General features: G+C 52.7%; 1 protein-coding gene across 1 annotated transcript in view; it reads left to right on the forward strand.

The window, feature by feature from the left end:
- Window positions 1-24239, forward strand: part of TTLL10 (tubulin tyrosine ligase like 10) — a 100722-nt gene that overhangs the window by 60681 nt on the left and 15802 nt on the right. Inside the window, exons 3-6 of the mRNA XM_077311206.1 lie at window positions 10177-10327; window positions 11233-11439; window positions 11904-12093; window positions 15579-16225. Of these exons, the coding sequence (XP_077167321.1) occupies window positions 10177-10327; window positions 11233-11439; window positions 11904-12093; window positions 15579-16225 (1195 nt within the window). The remainder of the gene's footprint in view (window positions 1-10176; window positions 10328-11232; window positions 11440-11903; window positions 12094-15578; window positions 16226-24239) is intronic.

Consider the following 24239-nt stretch of genomic DNA (forward strand, 5'->3'; position numbering starts at 1 on the left):
CATCCAGTTCAGCTTGGGGCGCCATCTTGAAGATGCAAAAGACAGTCATAGTTTATGGGTCAGGGCATAATTCAGTGATAGGGCGCATGCCTACCGGGCAGGAGAGTCCCAAGTTTCAAACTTTACAAGACCTTCGCTAATGAAGTTGTTAAAGATGCTTGCTAGATACCCTGGAAAGCCACCGGTCCATTGGAATAGGTGACTCTTGGTAGACCAGAGGTTCAACCACGTACAAGGCTTTCAGAAGCTCATAGGGGTCACCATCCTCTGGTAACCCGAGATAATCTGACCTCAAGCGAGTTTTGTTTTTCCGCAAACAATGACCGCGACTCCTCCTAATCCTTTTTCTTCCGAGCCAGCCCAGGATAGCACCCAAGAGTGAGAAGCGGAGAGCCGTAATGCCCTCTGTTCAGCGTGACCTTTGCCATGAGCTCATCAGATGAACATTCAGAGAAGTCACCGGCCCGGCTCCAGCGACAATCTAGGGATAATAACACCTCCATTACGAGGCTGTGGGGATTACAGAGTAAGATAATAAAGTGCTTTTGAGTTCTAAGGAAAGCTCTCTGTAAATACTACCGTTGTTACCTGTCGTGTCAGAAATGTCAGGCTGGATAAGACCAGAAGATCCACCTTGCGTACCGGTTCCTTGCAGTGTTCAGCCATATGCCTCTAGGATGTGTGAAGCTGGTGTCCTCAGCATCCCCTTGGAACCTGTGATCACACTCTGTTCTTGCCATTAGCGCTGCTGTGTTTAATTTCTCAGCACTGCTATTTTGATCCCTATTTGGATCACCTTTCTCACACAAATCGAATGTGGGCTTCTTTACTTCCGCACCGCTTATTGTCTCCTTGCCCCGAATTTCCCCCCATAACCCGTTCGAATGCTATTTGAGCTTCGGTAAATCAATCTTGCGCACAAGATAGGTAGGTAAGTAGATAAAGCAGAGATCTGTTGACCCAAACATGATAAATAAATAGAAAATCAGAAGTACCGGTTCATCCCCTACTACTTGACCTCTGATTTCTCCTGCCTGGTTTTCTCCTGGGAATGGAAAACGGAGAAAAAGAGGACCGCTTTTCCCTTATAGACGAGACGACAAACCGTGCTTCATTGTGCCACCCAGCCAGGACCAACCGTGGTTCGATGGGTCTCTGGTCTCCAAGCTGTGTACAAGAGGAAGAGGGCTGGAGCATGTGTGAGCAAGGGCCTTCCGAGGCTTGTTCCCCTAACAAAAGCACCTCACAAGTGTATTGTTTCATCTAAACAGAACTAGGAGTACGGGTTACTCGGGTGCCTTCTCTGCTGATTCCCTGCGCTGCATCCGTCTTAAGAGACTTTTAGAGACTTGGAGTGTTTGGAAAGGACGGTTCCTTTTGTAGTTGTTCTGAAGGGTTTTCTGTTGATGGAAGAGGGGTTCTTTCCCCCCCACCACCCATCCTTCTGATTTATTTCTCTCAGTAAAAGGGAACTCGCTCAAGAGGGGGGGGGTCGCAGCGGGGTCTATTCCTTCCCTCCTATCGATTAACAGCTTGGACAGCGATGGGGGAATCAGCACAAGATATGGAGCGGCCCCTCCACAAACTCACACTTGCACACAAATCGACTTCTAATGGGCATTGAAATAGGAAGGATCGTAAAGGCAGAACGTTCTGTTTTGCTCTGCAAACAAAGCTGAGCGACGTCGCCTACAAAGGTTCTTGGTAGAAATGCGCTCCTTCATGCCTGGCTCTACCGAGGGCATGCTAAATTCAGCATGAACTCAGCGACACACCAAAAAAAAAAAAAGGTTCCCTGGAGATTTTGCTCGGGCATTGGGTGGGGCGTTGTTCTTTGCTGCCGGAATCGGGCTTCTGAGTCGACCAGAAAACAAAGCAGCGGTTGGAATGCCAGCGCTTGACATAACACATCTGGTATGTGGGTGGGGCCTGGGGCGGAGCCTCCCGGACTCTGGGGCAGAGCCTGGAGTTGGAACCAAGCGGCAGATCTTGGCGGGCTGAAAGCTTGGCCCAGCACAGAAGCTGCCAGTTCGCTTACGGCACCCAGATACCACAACCACCTGAATGTGCTGCTTTCTTTTCGAGCATGTGCCTAGGAGTGAAAATATCCAGCAAAGCTGGCGTTCCAGCTTTCCTTTCCTTTCTCCCTTTATGCAGCCGAGATAACGTTTTATAACTAGCGGGATCTTTGCATGTATACACGTGCCGTCAAGTTGCAACCGGCTTACAAGGGGGCCTTCAAGGAAAGCAATGCATGCGTTTGCATGTCTTTATTTATAGTCCGCTTCTCCTGTCCTCTTTTTTGTCACAACCACCCTGTGAGGTAGGTCAGGCTGAGAGTTTGTGTCGGGCCGAAAGTTACCCTGTGAGTTTTTTTGGTAGCGGGAAGAGGTGGTCTGCTGTTGTTTTCCTCAGCGGAGTCTTCCTTAACTTCTTTGGGCCCTCCCCAACAAAACACTCCCGTAGAGACATCTAGCCTGGAAAAGAGTTACTGGTAGTGACCAACTTTTGGGTAATAAGACAACAAATTGATGCTGCTGTTGATCTAGATCAGGGGTGGTCACATTGTGGCGATCCAGATGTCCATGGACTACAACTACCATGAGGCCCTGCCAGCACAGACTAGCAGGGGCTCATGGGAACTGCAGTCCATGGAGTGCTGGAATCTAAATACAGTAATGTAGAATGGTTGTTATTGTTTCTTGCTCCGAAACTGAAGCAGGGCAGGGGGTGGCCCAGGCAAGCCTCAACACCTCGTTCGTTTCGTCCTCCCATTCCAACCTCAATCGTCTGCGTTTGAGGCTGACTGCCTTTCCTGCAGGGCCGCCTGCCTGCCGATCGCTGTCTTACCAGACACAGTTAGATCTTAGCTATTCCCGTCTAATACTGTCTGGTAATGCCGTCGATCGCATCGGCAAAGTCTTCACCTTGAAGGAGAGAGGCAAAGTGAAAGCCAGGGCTCTGCTTCGGCAGGTTGCAACCGGGGAGCGCCAAGGCCGCATGCTGGGCCGTTGCCCAGGCGCCGGGGTGTGTCCAGAGGGAAGGGCTCAGGTGTGTCGGCTCAAAGTCCTCCTGTTATCACTCTCTGAGGCTGCTCCGTAATGTCCTGCAGAGGGATAAGTGCTCTGATAAGCAAAGGCGGTGAGACCATGCACGACCGTGTTGCCGAAGTCATTTTGCCAATAGGAGCGCGAGAGAGAACTTGCCCACGGCAGCCCATGCAATATTCCACTGGGTCAACATTGGCATCACTTCCTGTTTTGCCGCATCACAGGGCTGAAGTCTGAAACTGCAGAGGCCTCTTTTCTTGTTTATCAGGCACATGTCCCCTCTTCTTGTTCAGTCACAGTCCCCATCTGTGTCTTTTGGGTGCTAGAATTGCCATTCTGGATGGTTTTGCTCCTTCCTCAGGTTCAAATGTTGGCGTAGGGAGCAGATATAACCAGCGTCAGTTGTGGGAACTAAGGGGCCACACAATGCGCCTTTTCATACCCGGCGACTGCTGGTTTGACTATAAGCCAGAGATTCCCGACTAGGGGTCCGGCAATAGCTTCCCCTTCCAAGCATGAGTTCTCATCTACTTACAGGAAGTTCTCATCATAGAGCTCCTGAGGATTTCTAGAGATACCCGGAAGTGACAAACGGTAGCTCTAGGACTCGCTAGAAACTCTATGGCAAGAACTTCCTGTAAGCCAATGAGGCCTTGTTTTTTCTTTTTTTTTTGATTTCTCTCCTAGGATACTACCACCCACCCCCGCCCTCCAGCCAGTTGCTGGACAGCAAACGCAGCCTGCAAAACCAAAGCAGAGCATTCAGCAATGCATCCCTTCTTTTTGACCATGGCTCATTGCCTTAAGGCAGGGGTAGTCAAACTGTGGCCCCTCCAGATGTCCATGGACTACAATTCCCAGGAGCCCCTGCCAGCGTTCGCTGGCAGGGGCTCCTGGGAATTGTAGTCCATGGACATCTGGAGGGCCGCAGTTTGACTACCCCTGCCTTAAGGAACCAACCGCCAACATCTGCGAGTGAAATACATTCCCGGGTGCCATGATACAAAGATCCCGTTCGGTATCCAGACCAGCCATTTTGGAAGCAAAGACAGGGAGACGGGGGGGAGGGGGGCTTGGGCTGGGGGGGGAGGGGGGGCTGCGTTGACAAAATGCTCCAGATTGTCAAACTCAAAGGGAGAGAAGGAGGCAGCCGCTTGTTTTCTCAATTACCATTAATTACCGTGTTTCCTATTGACGGGTGGAATATTGTGCTGCCAATATCTCCGGCTCTGTTTTATCACCAAGCGCCACACATGCTGGAGGGGGGGGGGAGACACACAACACGTCCGAATCCATCTGTCTCCCCCCCTCCTTCCGCAAACCAAATGTGATCTCATTGATGGGGGGAGGGGAGCGTCCGTGTTTATTTATATTCCTGAACTTGCTGTGAAACCCACTCGGCTTCTTCGCCCCCCCCCCTCCTTTTTCTTTTGTACATCAAACAGCATTCTGCTTGTGTGTCTAACTCAAATAAACAAAAATGTGAATTTGCAGCTTGGTTTGGAATTGCGTCTGTTTTGAAATCCGGAGTCGTGTTCGCCTTACAAACAGAGCCCGCCACCCGGCGGGAATTTAATTGTGGCTAAATAAAAACCTTACAGAGCTGGCGAATGGACTCTTGACTCACACCCAGTCCCCCCACCCCACCCGAGAAAAGTACACATTTTCTGCCAGCGTTTGTCGTGCATCAAGAAAGCAGAATTTCACATCGGGCGAGAGCCGTAAATGGCACGCATCATTATGTGTACCGTCTTTAACACACAGCCCGCAAAAATTGAATTTACATCTACGGGACCCGCAGTGTAAAAATGGAGCACTCCAGCAACAGACAATTTGTATCCACTAATGAGAAAAGAAGGGGATTGCTCATGTCCCACTCAAGAGCAACGGAAAGAGGAAAACAGAGAAGAATCTCTGGGGAAGGACTGGGTGAGACCAGTAAAGAGAAAAACCTTTCTCACACCTTTTTTATTCCACCCTTCCGGCTAAGAGTTCAGGGCAGCAGGTGTAGTTTATTTACTTTTGCTACTTTATCTTCACAACGACCTTGCAAGGCAGGTTGAGGTGAGATGCATGTACACACACCCAAAGGGGCCTTGTCCTGAATCAGACCCTCAGTCCATACGGTTTACTCAGATTGGCAACAGTTCTCGAGGGTCACCGGCTAAGGTCTTTCACATCTCCTACTCCCTGAGCCCTTTTAACGGGAGACAGAGGGGATGGAACCAGGGCCCTTCTGCCACCAAGCCACAGCCCCTCCCCTGGGTTTCACCCGACGTCCCTCTGTGAAGATGGGAGGATTTGAACGCAGGCCTCCATGGCTCTCTAAAAACAGGCCACAAACAGACGTCCAGATAGGTGGAAGGCAGAAGCTGAAGCACATCAGGGGGGGGGGGGGAGAGAAAAAAGGGGAAGGCCAGAGAGGCTATCAGGATGCCAATTTCAGGTGAGGCCTGGAGTTCTCCTGGAATTCTGACTGATCTCCAGAGATCAATTCCCCAGGAGAAAACAGCAGCTGCCATGGGTGGGCCCCTTCCCCAGGCTCTGCCCTCTCCCCAATCTTCAGGCATTTCCTTCCCCAGAGCTGGCAACCTGAGATCTCAGTCCAAGATCGCCAAAGAGTTTATCCCAGGAAACGCCTTTCCTTCCAGCCCTGGGAGCTTCACCCGGAAACAACCACGCAAACCCCTCGGGAACCAACTCACCCACTGTCCACACTAGCAACCCAAGACCTGGGCAGGGAAGGGTGGGAGACAGCCCCGAATTTGAAAACCCCAAGATGGGTGAGGCTGGGGGTGCCTCTCCTGGGCCGAGGTCATGATGAAGAGCTTCACGAAGGGGGTCGATCCAGTTTGCTGCAGCGGCAAAAAGCCAAGTTCTGTGCCAGGGATGACCAGGAAAGGGACTGAATATAAAATAGCTGAAATCGTCATGCCCATACAGACCTACGGCGCGGCCTCGTTTGGGAAAACATGAATGGTTCTGGTCGCCGTCTCTCCGAAACAGTCCCTGGGGCTCTGAGAGAACGTTTTCAAAGGCCGTCTTCCTCTCTGGGGGGTTGAGCCAAATCAACAGAGGACGGGCCAGATCCACCCCAGCCGCTGGGCCATTTGTGAGGCCGCCCATGTTTACACTCGAGGAGAGTTCTGCGGCTGGTGAAAATTAAAGGCTGTTTTTGGGTGGGGGGGGGGAAGGAATCGCTGCCTTCAGCGCTGAGCGAGCGCCGGTGAAACCTGCACCTCCAATGCAGCTGCTGCTTGTTCTTTTCCCTCCCCCCGACACGGCCGGGACGACGGGCGCAGGGCAGCGGCCGGATCGATACGGCAGAGAATTCCGACGGCTCGGCTGTGGAATGACGGCCCTGATGGATGATTTGTATCGATTCGGACGCATTTGCCGTCTTCTGGAAGGCTGCTTTTCCAGAACGCCCAATTTAACCACCACAACGACAATCGAGTAAAAAGCGCTACAATTGCATAAGAGTGCCAGAGGAGAGAGGGGGGGGAAATAAAATTCAGCCTTTTAATTTTTTTAAACAAACGTAGCAAAAGTTAACAATTTGAGGTTTTGCAAACCTGGCTAATAAAAAGGGGGTTTTTGGCTGCCCAAGAAGAGTCAGCTTTTCCTGGAACCTTTGCTGAAGCAGAAGGACATGGAGTAGGGGGCTGTCACTGAGAAGGTCCTGAATATTTGCCACACATCAGAAGAGCCCTGCAGGTTCAGACCAGGGAGGGTCCCTCTAGTCCAGCCTCCTGCCTCACACACTGGCCAGCCAGTTCCTCTGGAAGAGTATCAACAGGACACAGAACAAATATCTGGACAAGGGGGAGGGAACACTCCATCACACTAACAAAACCGTAGCCCAGTAGCACGTTTGAGACCCACAAAGATTTATTCAAGGCGTGAGCTTTCGACTGGGACTGTCACTCTGGCTCCTTCCTCCTCCGGCCCAACCCAGAGAGGAGCCTTCCCAAGACCAGGCAGGCCTTTTAAACTTTCGCCAGGGGCCAGAGCAAGGAGACACCCCAGCGCCGAAAATCAGAGGATGCTGGCTGACATCCCTAGATGGGCCAGGGAGGAGACGGGTGAGAACAGAAAAGACCCCACTGCACATCTCAGGAGAGGGCAGATTAGCAGTAAATTAGCAAGCGGCATCATGAAAAGCTCCAACAGGCATGCAGTACAAGGAAGGTGTTTAGCAGATTCAAGAGCCTTGCTAGAACAGCACGGCGAGGTTACCGGGTGATCAATCCTCTGTTCAAAAAACACAGTAGAGGGAATTAAAAAGGTCCCGATTAGAGATTCATGGCAGATGCCCTTCCTTTGCTTCCTTAAACTCTGCTAGCTGTCTTTTCAACCCACCCCAAACAAATCCCTCCATTTGGGAGGGTCGGGTGTTCCATCCATCTTCACTGCTTTAAATTTTTGAGCCTCCTGTTTGGCTCAGACTCCTGATCCACCTTTTCCCGATGGCCTCGTTGGCTCAGCAAGCCGGAACCTGTTTCTTTTGGCGCCTGACACACTCTGGAGTAATGTCAGGGGAAGGCAGGATAACCCCACCTAAGGTCGCTGTTGACGGGGCCCGCAGTGCAGAGAGCAACGCCCAGCTCCCCGGCTCAGGGAGGCCTCCTCTCAGTTTGGCTGCCGATCCTTCTCACAGAGGTCCAGACTGCACCCCCAATTTATGGAAGGTGGAGTCCACTGAAGTCCCCCCCCACACACACACACTGGAGCCCATTGAAGTCCCCTCCCCCACACCAAACCCCTGTTCTTCTCATGTTCCACCCCCAAAATCTCCAGGGTTTTCCAGTCTGGAGCTGGCAACCCTATCTTTTTTACAAGGAATGGTCTCTTTTTTGCTACCTCTTCCTGATACCTCTTTCCCTTCTCTAGGATTCCTGGCCCATCCCTGCCCGTCCCACGCATTACAACACCAGGCCAGGGTGAGCCCTGATCGGTCCTGAGGCGGGAGACCCCTGAGGCAGGCCGGGGAGGGGGGGTCGCGAGGCACAGTCAGTCCAAGGCCAACCGGTTCAGTCCGTGCCTCGCCTTGAAGGGATATGTAATTTATACCTGTAACATCGAGTGATTGGAGGTACGGACCCTGTTGGAAAACGCCTACATTTGCCCCGGAGGGAGGAAAACCGAAAAAGAAGGGATTTTGGGGTTCGATTCTCAGGCAGGAGAACAGGCCTCGAAACTGAGGCAGAGCTGAGAGTCCAAGTGAGCACAGCACAGCTGGGGGGGGGTTGGTGGGGAGGGGGGCCACGCACCTGTGCTGCTTCCTCCCCCCCCCCAGAGCTGGGAGGACGGGCTCCAGGTGACGTCTGCCTGTTGCTAAGAGCTTGCGCCCTGTAGGAACACGAGCCGTGTGTCGACCCGCAGGCGGGCGGGAGTCGGCAGGTGACTCCCACATCGACCGAGGGGCTGAGATGTTCACCTGCAGCTGCCTGAAAGAAAAGGTGGCCTGTGTGTGGGGGGGTCATTATGCCTCTCCTGGCCTCATTCCCATGCATCGGACCCTGATCTCACTTAGGCCTCAGGAGCTGGTGGGGCTTTCAAGAGCCCCCCTCTGCAATCCCGTTGTCACAAGCGCCCGATGATCTATGTTTTCCCCGCCGAGAGCCACTTCTTACGGTATCGTCTCCATTTTCTTTGACTGTCCAGGAACAAAGCCAATAAATCACTCGGAGGACTCTCTTTCTTTGGTCCCTTTTGCGCCGTGAAACAAGAAACCTCAGGCCATGGAAATAATCATCTCAAAAGAGCTGCATGTGGAGGAGGAGTGGGGAATGGAACACGGCTCCCCAGATTAGAAGCTGCTGCTCTTCCCCACCACACCAGGCTGGCTTTTGCCCCCAAAAGAGCTTCCATGACAAAGTGGGGGTCTGGGAGGAGCCCTAGCTTGGCGGAAGAGCCTCTGCTTGGCACACTGAAGGCCCCAGGACTCAAAGCAGCTTCCAATTGCCTTCGCTTCTTCTCCCCACAAGACACACCCTGTGCGGGAGAGGTGGGGCTGAGAGACAGAACTGCAGTGCGGGAACAGCACTATCAGGACTGTGACTACCCCAAGGTCACCCAGCTGGCTGAAAGTGGGGAATGGGGAATCAAACCCAGCTTGCCAGGTTTAGAAGCCGCCGCTCTTAACCCCTACGCCAAGCTGGTGTGGTTGAAGGGGACGCTTCCCTCCCACTGCCCAGATTTCAGAGCGTGGCTCAGTCACGTTGCCAGCTGATTAACCGCACCATGCCCCTGTGCTAGGAAGAGCAGAGAGGAGAGCAGAGGTTAGCGTGCCGTCAGCTTCATTTGGCATGCGCTCTCAAGCTTCACCGGCTGATTTCTGCCCATCGGCCTGCAAGTTGAAAAGCCCAAGCCAAGACTGATAATTAACTGCAATGCCCGGGAAGCACCGGGTTTGGCCAACCCCCCATGGAAACCTTGCCTTCGCACTTATTAGAAAATGAAACTTCTCACGCTAGAACTCGCTCAGTAGCCCCCTCCCTCCCCTGCGTTATTCAACCCTCGCTTTAAGGAATCACCGCTCCCTGGAAACCTGCTGCCCACGGCACCTTTGGCTAAGCGAGAAATGGAAAAGGGCAACGGGGAAGTAGGAAGGAACTGCAACAAGACACCAAGAAAACCTCTCGGAAGGGAAGAGATTTCTCGCTTTAAAGCAGGGGTCGTCAACCTGGGGTCCTCCAGAGGTCCATGGACTACAATTCCCATGAGCCCCTGCCAGCGAACGCTGGCAGGGGCTCATGGGAATTGTAGTCCATGGACCTCTGGAGGACCCCAGGTGGAAAGCCGTGCCAGGGCAGGTGGCAACGAGGGGGGGGGGAATGACTCTGCGCTGCCACCTGGTGGGACCCGCTGGCATCTGCTCGGCCACCCTCTCTGGAAGAGGTCCTGTTTTGCCACGTTCACCCCAGCAGGAACGTGGTTCAGTTTCCCTTTGCATTTTGCCAGGCTGGGCCCGAGGCTAAAAAGGCCCTGGATGAGGGCAGCCTCACCCTCTTTGGCCCCGGGATCCTCTGCACTTTCACTCCCCTTGCAGAGTTTGGTTGCTTTCCAGGACGTCCGTGACGCTGCTCTGTTTTCTTGTCCGTTTCTTTGGGTTTGGCTGCAGGAGGAACTGCGGAGACTCGCTGGGAGAAAGCTGACCGTACCAAGACGGCTGCAGCAGCCGGAGGGCCGGTGGCGGCTTCGGATGAGGTTCCTCGAGCGAGCTAAGAGTTACATCGGAGTGCCTTACGCCAAGAAATACCACCAGCCAGGCAGTAAGGGGCCCTGTCTTCAGCTGGTTCAAATCCCTACCTTGCAAGGTTGTTGTGCAGCTGAAACGGAAGAGGAGAGGAGTGTGTAGGCCACTCCGGGCTCCTTGGAGCAACATCGAGTCCGAAGTGTAATAATACATTGAAATAGCTGCTAAAAGAGATGACGAGGCTGGGGATTTTGAATTTTGGGTTTAGGGGGAAATTGACTGGGGAGGGATTGTGGTGGGAAGAGGCAACAGAGGTTTGTGAAATTACGGGCGGGGTGGAGAGATGGGATGGAGGGGAATAGCTGTGTTTTGCGTCATTACAATCTATGGTTCTCAAAAGCAGCTGGTGAATGGACAGATTTCGAACAGATGGAAAAGAGCATATGGCGGCCCAGTGAGGTTATGGTTAAAGAACATGGTTAAAGCCATACGTTGAGAGTTTTTTTTTTAAGTAAAGGGTTAGAGAAATCCATAGAAGCACAGCCTTATTAACTGACGATAGGCACAGTATCTAAATGGAACCTCCATGCTCAGGGGCACTGTACATGAGATGCTGGGAGACCGTCATTAGGCCCTTGAGTGGGATCTGGCTACGGTCTGACCCAGATGGACAGTTCCCGCACTCTTGTGTCCTTAACCCTGAATAGAACTTCCCCAGGCAGATGCAGTATACCCCCACAGAACCCACCTTTTATCAGTCATCACGCCCTGCCTGTGGATTTCTAAAAACAGCCCTTCGTTGGCGAGACAATCAAAGCTGGACTGGTTGGTCCTTGGTCCTGATCCATCTCGGCATTTTCCCCTGTCCCTTACGCCAACTTATTTTGTTCTCCTTCTGGCAACGGGCACTCTGCCGAGGTTGCAGTGTTGGCCGTTCCCCTTCCAACCTCTTGCTGACGCTCCCTTTGCTTCGTCCTGCAGCTCCAGAGTCTGATTCTCCGCTCTTCCTGGATTGTTGCGGCCTCATCCGGAGAGTGGTTCAAGACTTAAAGGAAGACTTCGGCTTCTGCATCGGCCTAGGAAACCAAGCGTACCTCTATGACACCCTTCCTGTGACACTCCCCGGTGAGGAACACCTGAAGCCTGGAGACCTCATCTTCATTTCAGGAACTTACTTCGACACGCAACGTAAATGTTCACCAAATTCCTCTCCCCCTCCCCTGGCTGTCCGTTTGCCCACCCACCCACCTCTTTTGGCACAGTCTCCTCCCTCTTTCCCTTAATTCATCTACACGCATCTATATTTTAATGCTCTTTTAAATGCTTTTAGGTGCTTTTGTTCTGTGGGGTTTTATTAGACTGTTACCTTTAATGATTTTTATGCTTTGGTTCTTATCTTGTGACCAGCTTCAAACAGGCAAATGCAAAAAAATGAATCCATTGTAGGGGCTGTAATAAGTCGAGGGTCAGCCCCATGAAGGACTCCCCGGAGTAGGATCATAGAGTTCGAAGGGACCTCCAAGGGTCATCTAGCCCAACCCCCTGCACAGTGCAGGAAGACTCCTCAGCCTTTCCTCACAGGGAAGGTGTTCCCACCCCATCTCGGTTGCCCTCCTCAGTACTTCTTTCCCCACATCCTTTCCTCGTTGCAGGGATACGGCAAGCCCATGACATCGTCCACGTGGAAATCTGGCTGGGAGAAGAAGAACGCAGCTTGGGAGCCAGGTGGAAAACGGGCAAGGTGCAGGTCTTCGATTCCTATAAGTTTGTCTCCAAGACCTACGGAAGCATGAAGTACCACTTCAAGTCCATCGAAACGTGGCTGCAGGGGATCTGTGTCAGGCAAGTGCGGAGGAACGAGGAATTCCCAGCAGGTGCCGTCCTGCAAGTGTGATACTCCTCCAACCAGGCTCAGCATCATCCCTCCGGACCCCGACCAAACCTCTGTGTACATGTCCCCAAAAGGCAAAAGAAGATCCTGATTTCTCCCCTAGTTTGCTTCGACTCTGGAGCCGCTGTTCAAAAAGAAAGGAAGGTCGCATTTTGGCCCTTCTTCGGCCATCCGGAAGCCCCCCTTCAGCTTAGCTTGCAAATCCTCCCCCTTCTGAAACCAGAATGGGCCACACGTGACCCCTTTTGCTCTGGGGGAGGCCAAGGGATCGGCTGGTTCGAGCCAACCGGAAAGAGCAGACCGGCATCATCCCATCCAGAGAGTCAGGCTTTGCAGCCCTGCTTGAATCATTTTTGTCCACCACCCCCCTCCCCAAAGGCTCGTGGGCATTGGCTGCCCTCTAATCCCCCACCTCTGGAAGCGGGCTACAGTCCCCCCCCTCATCTGGCAGATTGTCTCCAGCTACTTGATATCCTCTGTGCGTCCCCCCCCCCGCCCTTCCCTGTGACGTCCCAGCCTTCATCTGCAGGCTGAAAAAAATCAAAGGTGTCATTATCATTTCAAAGGCTCTTGCCTGAGCCGCCGTTTAGCTGGTGCCGCTCACAAAAGAGGTAACAAATTATGATCTGAAAAATTTCGGCTGGAGCCAAGCCATTCAGAAAGGCCAGCGAACCCGAACGGCAGCAGCAGGGCCTGAAACGCCAAAGAAGGCGGCCGCGGGTCTCTTGCAGAAGAGCAAAAAGGGCTGCCTTTGGCTGGGGCACATACTCACAAGCCTGATCTCACCATCTCTTGGAAACTAAGCAGGGTTGGTAATGGGAAGGGAGGCCACCAAGGAAGGCTCTGCAGAGGAAGGTGATGCCAAACCACCAAGGAAGGCTCTGTAGAGGGAGGAGATGGCAGAACACCAAGGAAGGCTCTGTAGAGGGAGGCAATGGCAGAACACCAAGGAAGGCTCTGCAGAGGGAGGGGATGGCAGAACACCAAGAAAGGCTCTGCAGAGGGGGGCAATGGCAGAACACCAAGGAAGGCTCTGCAGAGGGAGGGGATGCCAAACCACCAAGGAAGGCTCTGTAGAGGGAGGAGATGGCAGAACACCAAGGAAGGCTCTGTAGAGGGAGGCAATGGCAGAACACCAAGGAAGGCTCTGCAGAGGGAGGGGATGGCAGAACACCAAGGAAGGCTCTGCAGAGGGAGGCAATGGCAGAACACCAAGGAAGGCTCTGCAGAGGGAGGGGATGGCAGAACACCAAGGAAGGCTCTGCAGAGGGAGGCAATGGCAGAACACCAAGGAAGGCTCTGCAGAGGGAGGGGATGGCAGAACATCAAGGAAGGCTCTGCAGAGGGAGGGGATGGCAGAACACCAAGGAAGGCTCTGCAGAGGGAGGGGATGGCAGAACACCAAGGAAGGCTCTGCAGAGGGAGGGGATGGCAAACCACCAAGAAAGGCTCTTCCAACACACACATATATGGCGTATTGATAGAATGGGCAAATCCAAAAAGAAGGGGATCAAAAATGAACATATACAAAAGAAAATGGGGAATATTCGTTCCAGTTTCCCAAGCACGCGCCATTTCTGCCCAGGGCCCTTTCCGTCCACGGCAGTGATGCGCTAGGCCGACGTAAGACGCATGCCACCCCTCTGTGGCCCTCTGCATAACTTTGCTAGGGTTTTAAATGACGGTGCGCTTGTGCAAGGCAGACGCACACACACACACATGTCCCTGAAAGAAGCCAAGCCTGCTCCTCAATGCGGGAAGAGCTTTCACAATTCTAGCAACCGTTCCTCAGCAACGGTTGCTAGGAGACCGGCCCTTGTTGATAGCACAGGGGACTTTCTCTGCGTCGGCCAGGGGAGAGCTGCCTTCGGATCCTGGATGCTCAGAGCTCTGGGCCGAGCCACCTGGACGCTCAGCGCTGCCAAGCCAGCCCAAAGCATTTTTTTCCCCTCCAAAAAAGGCACCTGCCGAGGAGCGTCTCCCAGCCTGCTTGCAAAACGGGATGCGAGGTTCACGTTAGACGTTCTCCATGGCTCACCTGCAAGCCCAATACGCTCAAGCTTTACTCAGGCGTTTAGGGTACGCTGAGCAAAGGTTAGCTTTTTCCGTTACTTTGGCTCCGCTTCTTGGGGGATTGCAGATCGGATTTCCGCAAAGCCGCCTTGCCTCGACCCGCCTCTTTCCCCTTTCGACTTTGCCCGTCCCTCACGCGGACTGAATCCCCGCCAGCCCCTCGCTTCGCTGTCTCCTCGTGCTGAATTTTCGTCATAAAGCGCCTGCATGTTCTAGCATTAATTTGCTCCGCAGCAGAATGAGCAAAATTCGTGGAAGGGTTCGCAATCCTTCCCCTCCCACCCCTGGCCAGTACGGGCGATGCCTTCCACCAGCGTAAGGAGTCTTCCTCCAAAGGTGGAAGACCCATTTATCTCGAAGCATTCCTCCACATTTGCTGAGGCTGATACTCACGTAAATGAGATGCAGCGCATATGTGAATTGCGCAAATGAAACCAAACGAATCGTCAATACAATCAACGAAAATACCATCAATGGGAACTGCCGCGTGCAGAAACAAACTAACTAAACCTGGGCTGTGTATTCCCAAGGCTGGCCTTTTGGTTGCGGTTGGCAGCTCCCTGTTGCTCTAAGGCAGGGGTAGTCAAACTGCGGCCCTCCGGATGCCCGTGGACTACAATTCCCATGAGCCCCTGCCAGCGAATGCTGGCAGGGGCTCACGGGAATTGTAGTCCATGGACATCCGGAGGGCCGCAGTTTGACTTCCCCTAAGGGGACCAGAGAGTGCAAAAAGAGAACAGGAAAGGGAATCCTCCTCCTCCCCTCAAACAGAAATTGCCTTTTTTTCGTGGCTCGCCTGAATTAAAACGCAGTACAAAATGTGACGCGTGGTTTAGGCCTCATTCCTTTGTCCTGCATGAGGTTGGTGGGGCTGAGAGAGAATAAGGAAGCCGAGATTGTCCACGTTGGCCCCGTAGGATTTTGAGTCGGAGTCTGGCCTGACCAGAGTCAGTCCACCAAGGCTAGACGAGGGTCATTTGTCCAGGGATTATGTTATTTTACTCTCTGATTAACCTGGAAAGGGAAGTTAGGCTGAAAGATAACAAGCCTGGGACCTCCCAGGGGAGATGAATACCTGAAGCTGCCATTTACTGAATCAGATCCCTGGTTGTCAAGATTAAGCTGTTTGCACCTTCCAGGGTCTCAACCAGGGGTCTTTCACCTCACCTGTGGCCTGGCCCTTTCACCTGGTGCTGTCAGGGATTCCACCTGAGACCTCCTGTATACCAAGCAGGTGCTCTCAAGGGTTTCTCCATTTCTCTCCAAAAAGCTCAGACAATTGTCTGCTTTGAAAGGGTCTCATGAAGGCCAAATGAGACGACTCTTGGATTAACCCTCTGATCATTTTTGGTTCTCTCCACAGCCACTGTCCAGAGCACAAGTGGGCGTCCGCTAGACAGTTGCCCGGAAGGAAATCTATCTTCTCCCCTTTGGTTAAGCAAAATGAACCTGCTGAAAAAGAAGCCGATGCTCAGAGAAGCCCGTCAGAGTCACAACCGGGAAACGAGGAAATGCGGCTCAAGGTGCAAAACGTGGCAGAATGCGCCAGCGACTCTGGACTGGGGACCAGCAAGCAGATGGAGGCCCTGGATCTTCCAGGGTTGTCCAGAGCAGGCTCTGGAGTCTCCAGAACGAATGACTTGAGCACAGAACTCATGAAAGAGGCCAGCAAAGGCCAACTTCAGCCTCTACCTGCGAGCACCTTCCTGGAGACTGGAGGGTTGTGTATGGGAAGCAGTGGTGCTTCTTTAGAGGGCCACCTGGCCCAGGAGAGTGGGTCAGAGGAGGGTCCTCTTGAGCCAGAACCAGCTGCTCAGTGCCAAGAGGCCAGCATGGACCTCGCACCAGCTGAGCCAACCTGGGACTCTGTCGACACGGCCAGAAAGTCCCGTTCCACCTCCAAGGTAAACTCCAAGGGGGTCTTAGTGGGTGTCAAGCGAAACAAGAAAGCCAGAGCTGGAACACAGAGAGGTAATCAGCACCTGGATGGACCTCCATCGACAGACGCAGGTGAATCGCCGCACCTTCTTTCTTAAAGGGTAACCAGTGCAAAGACCCATGTCCCACCCATTTCCACCATCTCTAACACATGACCCTTTTATGGGTGACCCACCCACTAAAAATCTGATCGAGGTGTACAGTGGAAATTGCCACACCTTTACGCCTAGGTAAACACGTGCCTCTTTTCTGAGCAAAGAAAGCAGAGGGAATAATCTGATTTGACCGGAATCCTTCTAGATATCCTGTAATCCACCTCAGGTAGGGGGATCGGATCTCCATAACTTGTCTTAGACACACGGGTAAGACACGCTCAACAGAACGAGAAACCGTGGACGGTATAAGGTGCTGCCCGACAGCTGCTATGGTTCTTAGGTTGCAAAACCTGGAGATCCACAGAGATACCTTCCCTGGAGGAGTGAGGCGAAGGTATCCATTCCTTTTCTTCCCCTTGGGGTCGCCGGCCCACTTGTTCCGAGGAGTACACTAGACCAGGGGTAGTCAACCGGTGGTCCTCCAGATGTTCATGGACTACAATTCCCATGAGCCCCTGCCAGCAACCGCTGGCAGGGGCTCATGGGAATTGTAGTCCGTGAACATCTGGAGGACCACCGGTTGACTACCCCTGCACTAGACAACACAACCAGGGGAGGAATCAGCAGGGTCAAAGCAGCTGCCCTCCTTGGGAGACTGTTTACTTTGGCTCCCAACCGAAGAAAGCCACTTTCCGACAAAGGACCTTCATAAAACTCAAAACCGTCCAAGAGCGAATTAGGAACACGCAAAGCCCGGGAAAAGCCTGCTCCCATTAGCCGGCAATCTGGCCGAAGGCAAAGATTTTCCGTTCATTAATTGGACTATTTAGTCGCGAGACGGGACAGAAGGGCGGCAGCTGCAAACATCCGTGGGTCAGAAAGGCACCCAAATCTTGCAATTTCATTTGCCGGCAATATTGGCTGTTAATTGTCCTGTTAGAACGCTGGTAATAAGACGGACCGCGGGTTTATTTCAGCGGAGCGGGGGGAGGAGCCCCAAATCACTGGAATAAAAAGGAATAGCGACGGGAAACATGTTGTTTTGAAAGAAAGAGAAGTCGTGGAAAGAAGATTTTAGGGGGGACTCGGGTTGCTCCCCTTGGGAGTGGATGGGAGGGTGTAGAAAAGGCAGGGCCAGGGCTCACCTGCTAATTTCGGGCAGGGCGAGGGGGTTCCTCTAGCTCCTGAAGGTTGGGGGGTGGATCAGTCTGGGAATCCACCTTCCAAAGTGGCCCTTTTCTCCAGGGGAACTGATCTCTGTTGCCTGGAGATCAGCTGGATTCCCAGGAAATCTTCCAGCCACCACCTGGAGGTTGGCAACCCTAGAGGGAGGCAGAACACATGGCAGGGATGGCGGGGAGGAGCAGAGCAGGAAGCCGGCGGATCGTAGATGCAGTCTGGGATAACTCGGAGCTTCACCAGCATTTCAGATGTGGATTACAGGATATAGCCAAAGTCCACCGGCTGGACGAGTCAAACGCTGCCCAGTTTAGCAACACCAAATAGGCTTCTTGCGTGGAGCCGGGAGAAGCAGCACTGAATTGTGACTTCTTCACGGGTTGCCCCGGGAATTTGCTAAACTCGCCTTGGATTTTCACACCTCAGTTTAATCATATGGCTCCCAATGCAAAATCCGGTAGAATCAACCCCGTCTGTTGTTCACCAAAGAAGTGACCTTCTAGTCCTCATGAAGGCCAGCCTCAAATGTATTTCTTTGCTAGTACGCTGGTGTAGCGGGATTTCTAATAAAGGTAGGCTAAGCATTGTACCCCGCTCTTGGAATACGGACTTAATGGACTTAGAAGGGGGTCACTCTGTTTCGGATTACATCGTAAATCTGCCGCTGGGCGTCCGCAAAACTGGCTGACAGCCCGGCTGTGTAGACCAGGGGTAGTCAAACTGCGGCCCTCCAGATGTCCATGGACTACAATTCCCATGAGCCCCTGCCAGCATTCGCTGGCAGGGGCTCATGGGAATTGTAGTCCATGGACATCTGGAGGGCTGCAGTTTGACTACCCCTGGTGTAGACCATCAATTACTGAATTTTAAACCCACGTATGTACTTTTAAAGCTCTGGACTGTCACCAGGGAAGAATGGTCTACAAGCCTAATACTAAAACAAAATAAAATATTTAGAAGGGGCCCCCATTCTCATTGGTCTGGGGCCAGCATCTGAACTCAGCACTTCTTCCCCACCCCCAGGAGAGGACAGCAGCCAGCCCCGCCCACACAGATGCCCCGCTGTCTGCAGCAGCTACCATCTTAATCCCAAATTAATGCTTCTGGATCCACTGCGAGGGGAAAAGGGGGACTGATCTGATAATTAAGCACGGGGAGAGGAAAGCCCATCTTGAAACATCAAGGAGGGGAGGGGGAGAGGCCGGGGGAGGCTCAGACTTAAATCATGCGCGTCAGAAATCTACAGCGTGCAGGAAAGTTCACCTTTAATCTTGAAAGGGAAGAATCCAGGGGGCCGGCCCACTTTGATCTGCTCCTCGGGTTGGCAATTATGGGCCCCCTCGTATGAGGCGGAGACGGCCATGTGTCTCGACTTCACCAGGGAGCCCGCCTGATCGCGGCCTAAGATCACCACTGTTCTGCCGGGCAGGGGTGGCACGCTTTCCAAAGCCTCAGCGCTCTCAAGAGTGGCCACAGAAGCAGCCCGTGTTTTGCAGGGGCAGGGGGCTTTTGTGCAGAAGTGGGCCCAGTGGAGAGGTCCGGACCTTTGCGTCCAAACACGATGGGACGGGAAACCCAGCTCAGCCGCTATGTCGTTGCACAACGGAGAGCTGCAGTTCCTTCCGATTGCCTGGTGAGGGCACCCTGGGTCCCCCTTGCGGGCGTATCACACCTGGTCCGTGTGAATAGGTTTGCAGGGGCAGGACGCACACAGCAACCCACCCACCCACCCACCCACCCACCCCCCGTCGCCAATGCCAAGTGTTCCAATAGCAGCTACAGGCTTGGGGCAACTTTAGATTTGGCCATAGCATCATCCAAGCCGGGGTCCTGCGAGTGGTGGACTCTAATCTGGAGAACCAGATCTGACTCCCTGCTCCTGCTCCACACGCGGACAGCTGGGCGACCTCGAGCCAGTCGCAGTTCTCACAGAACTCTCCCAGCTCCGGCTACCTCCTGCTGTGGGGAAAGGAAGAAATGGCGATTTGTCAGCCATTTGGGGACTCTTTTTGGGTAATGAAATCGGGGTATAAATGAACCCAACTCTACATCTTCTGAAGTCAGTGGGGACTTTCGAAATTCTGACACAGGGTGGCGGGCCCAAGCACAGAAAGGCTGGTGCAGGAGAAACATCCTCCTGCAGGGTCCAGAAAACTGTTAAATAAATAAATAATCAAATAGGGGGTGGGGGCTGAGGTACGCTGCCCCGAACTCCGCAGAGAAAGGACGGGATAACAAATGCAGTGAATAAATATTGCGATTGCGTGTTTGGATCTGCTTTTTCGACTTCAGTTTACCACAATCAGGGGGCGGACACCGGGTTCAGGGTTCGGAAGCCGATGTTCGCACACGACAGTGACGTTGTCTGGAACATCCTCCAATTTTGTTACAGGCACCATCTTCTCAGGACCCACACGTTTGGGGCTGGCTCTTATACTCCGCAGCTGCAGGCAGCCCATTTCGAGCGCTGCTAACGAGTAAAAAAACCCCGCAACCCTAGCCATGATTACCCCTTCCCCGGACCCGATGCAACGGACAAGCTTCACCCCCGATGGTGCCAAAATTTCACATTTGCTGTTTCGAGCCAGTACCCCCAAATCATTTTTTGTCCGGCCATTTCCTCGGTCTCCGAGACACGGTCAGCAGAAAGATTTACGCCGATGGAGGCGGCTGGTTTTTCTCCCTGCCAGAAAGATCCCGAGTGGTGCCTTTGAAGTAAATCATCGGCAAGTGGAATATTTCCTGAATATTTGGCTCTTTCCAGCTACCCCACTGGCTGGGGGTTTAATTTCCCCATGTTTCATTTTTTAACGTTCTGTTGGGTGGAATTCATCAAATGCGAAGTTCCAAACGGCAACTCGTAGGAGCTGAAGCAGGTACGATTGTTCAAAAACCAAAGCAAAATATCACAATCCGGGGATTATATTTTGGACATATGGCATTGGCTTTATTTTCGTTCCTCAGGAGGCAGTTGGGGAAGGTGGGACCAGAGGCTTCGGGAGCTGGGCTTGGGTTCATACGAGAAAAGCCCGTTTGTTCCCTGTCCAAATCTGTGCTTGGGAGGGGGGCAATTGGGGCTGGGTCATTATACGTTATCCCGGTCTTGTTCAAGTTATTTCATTCTGGCCATCTTTGCAAAGGTTTTGCATCTTCTCCTGCATCAAAACAGCAGTTCATAGGACCAAATGCAAACCTTCCCGGTTGGTGGTCAACATGCACATTTTTGGTTTCTCTTTTCCGGTAGCTTTTGAAGAAGAAGAAGAACTGTTTTTGTGTACCCCTGCTTCTCATTACCTGAAGGCGTCTCAAAGTGGCTGACAACCTTCCCTTCCCCTCCCTACAACAAACACTCTGCGAAGCAGGTGGGGCTGGGAGAGCTCTTTGGGAATTGCTTGGTGAGCTCTAAGAGAACTGTGACTAGCCCAAGGTCACCCAGCTGGCTGCATGGGGAGGAGTGGGGAATCAAATCGAGCTCTCCGTATTAGAGGACACCATTCTTCGCCAGTACACCACGCTGGCTCTTTGGTTAGAGATGATTTAGAATGTCTCTTCCCTGACGTTTTCAACTGAAAATCTCCCGCTGGATTTCATTTGCAAACTGTTTCCTCAGGCTGAATTCCCCCCTCTCCTGTCATATGGACAAATTAATTTTCCAGAAAGCATTCATTACAAAATCCACGCATCTATCATCGGGATAAAGGGTGTGCCCCCTACAGAAAGACCGTAAATACTGTAGACAGCGCACTATTCAAAGCTGTACAACATTGGTTACAAATGCATCTGCAAAACCCACGGCCAAAAACAAATTGCTCCGACTCTCGACGAGAACAGAAATGAACTGGGCAACGCCTATTTGCCCCTCTTTTTGGAAACATCCCAGAGCCCATCTCTCACCCGCGTTCCCGCGTTCAGTCTGCAGAACACATCCCGTGTTCCGTTTTAAGATTGACATTTTTTTTGGCACCAAACATCTGTTCTGTGGAGCTCTGGAAATAATACGTGATTTTGTGATAGAGTGTGTTGTGTGTTCGGGGCCGTCAAGACACTAATTCTGATTTACGGACAACCCGAGACGTTTGCGTCCTCCAAAATGCCCTCTCGTAATCCGCGCGAAGGGAGGGGCCGGCTCCTTGGGGGGAGTCCGTCCACCTCCTCTTGGGTCTCCCGCTTTTCCTGTCCACTTCCACTTTTCCTGCCCCGAGTGTCTTTTTTCAGTGACTCTTGCCTCCTCGTGTTGTGACCATAATTCGGTGGTCCTTTTCACTTCTAGGGGAGCCTTTTTCAATCTTGTGACTGTAGAGGAGCCCCTGAAATATTTTCCAGGCTTCGAAGAGCCCCGGAACCATTCCAGATGCGATGGATTAGGCTGTGGCCGAGTCCATGGAGGCAGGGAATGGGGGGGAATCCCTGTTTTGGGGATTTGATCTGTCATCTGTTCCGTGACTCGTTTCTAAAACTATGCAAGTGCCTGAGGACCGGATGACTATCTTTATTTAGAGTGGTTCTGCTTAACCTGCAAGGTGCCTGGCACCCACGGGTTGCCGGACACAGGAAAGGTCTTCTTCCATCCTTGAAAGCACCAAGGTCTGCTTCCACCTTCTCTCTTATTGGGCTCAGAATGGCCCCTTCCAGAATCCCGTAGCCCTTCCGGAAATCCCCTCCGTCCCTTCTGTTGCCAGCTGGGTGAGATCTCGGCTGTCCAGGGCAGAGTTCTGGATGGCCGGTAACCTTAGCGAGAATCACGGGGGGTGACATCACAGCCTCCCCATTATGATCTGGGCCGGGCAGCTTCTAGAGGACCCATGGCTTCAAAGAGGGAAGATTCACCACCAACTCCCCTGACACAACAGGTCTGCAGGAAACGGCTTTTTTGCTTCCCGCCCCTCTTAGTTCTCCGGAGACCAACCTGCTTCTCAGGTGAGCCGGCTGCCTCACTAACGCCTGGGCCGGGGGCCCTCATCCAAGCCCACCCTGAGCCTCGTCTTTTACAAGAGCCAGCTCGGCTCCAGATGAACCGTGCAAAAACCTTGGGGGACAGAGAGGGAGGGGATGCGGCGGCCCACCTGGCCCTCTCCTCCTTGGCCAAAAAGGGAGTGCCTAACAGGTTTGCTGGGATGGCCAGTGTGGACGTACTGGATCCATGCCACCGAGGTTCAAATCCCGATTTAATCACAAAGGTTCATTTGGTGACTTGTGAACCTACCTCGCAGGGTTATTGTGACAAAAAAAAAAGCGAGGGAGGATGGATTGCACATCAGGCAACATGTCCCTCGGAGGAAGTGGAGATACAAATGGGTTTATATAAAGAAAAACGGAAGAGCGACACATAAAGCAAAGAGCTACATGGAGCCTCCATGTCCAGAGGCAGTGGAGCTCCGATGAGAGACCCCGGCAGAAGGAAGCTTTAGCTTCTATGCTGATTTCTGGACTTTCTAGGTGACGGGGAGTCCAGATGCTAGACTAAACTGCCAGTGTGGTGCTTTGGTTACAGCGCCAGGCAGGAAGATCTGGGTTCTAATCTCGACTTGGCCAGGAAGCTCGCTATCGTAGGCTAGCGATTCTCTCTCTGCTTAACCCACCTCACAGGGCTGTTGTCAGGATAAAACAAACGCTGCTCCGACCTCCTTGGGAGAGGAGCAGGATCGTTTTTGAGAATGCGGTGGACAGACGGGCCGTGGGCCTGATCCAGGCAGAGCCCTCCTATGCACTACAACGTCCTTCCCCTGCTCTTGCAAAAACGCAAATGGAACAGGATGGCACTTTGCAGTAAGCCAGAGAGAAAAGAGGCAGGAACGCAGGATTCAGGTACTGAATCGCCAACACTTTTGAGGTCTCGTGTCTCCAAATGTTATGTTTCGAACATGGAAGTGTGGCTTAACTTGGGCCAGGAAGGTGGCGTGGCATAGAAAAGGAGTTTCACAGCAGCTTACAGTCACCTTCCCCTTCCTCTCATCACAGCAGGCACCCTGTGAGTTAGGCGGGGCTGAAAGAGCTCTGACCGAACTGCTCTGCAAGAACAGCTCTAAGAGAGCAATGGCTAGCCCAAGGTCACCCAAATGGCGGCATGGGGAGGAGTGAGGAATCAAGCCTGGCTCTCCCACTCTTAACCACTACGCCACGCTGGCTCCATCTGATCAGATTTTGGAAGCTAAGCAGGGTTGGTATTTGGAAGAGAGACCACCAAGGAAGGCTCTGCAGAGGAAGGCCATGGCCAACCTCCTCTAGCCTTGAAAAGACCCTTGCTGGGGTCGCCATACACGGCTTGTGACTTGGTGGTTCTAACGTACATAGTTTAACTTGGCAGCGGTAGGATCACGTTTCCCCATATTTACCAGAAAGGTCCTCCGGGTCATAGACTCCGGAAGGAGATCTGGATCGATCTCAGAAAGCTTTGGAATTCATCCTTGCTGCCAAGCTAAGAAGTTTATCGCAGGAGATCCCACCAAAGTGGCGCGCATCATTCTGCGTTCCTCACAACAGCCCTACGAGGTAGAACAGGCAGAGTCACCCGGTAAGCTTTGCCGAATGGAGATTTGAACCTGGCCCATGCAAATCTTTGTCCCTCTATTTGCAAGACCACACTGGGTCCGTAGCGCAGATAAGCAGGGCCCATAACCTGTGGGATCCTTATCAGATGGAGCTACGTCATTCGAACTGGGAGCCCTACCAATCGGCCAGCAGGGCCTTGGGAAGCAACGGGACCTCAATCTGGGTATAAATCACCATATTCTCCCTCTCCCAAAAGAGCCTTTTTCTCCAGGGGAACTGATCTCCGTGGACTGTAATTCTAGGAGATCTCGAGGTCCCGCTTG

This window comes from Paroedura picta, chromosome 15 (assembly GCF_049243985.1).
Source record: "Paroedura picta isolate Pp20150507F chromosome 15, Ppicta_v3.0, whole genome shotgun sequence".
Classification (NCBI taxonomy): Eukaryota; Metazoa; Chordata; class Lepidosauria; order Squamata; family Gekkonidae; genus Paroedura; species Paroedura picta.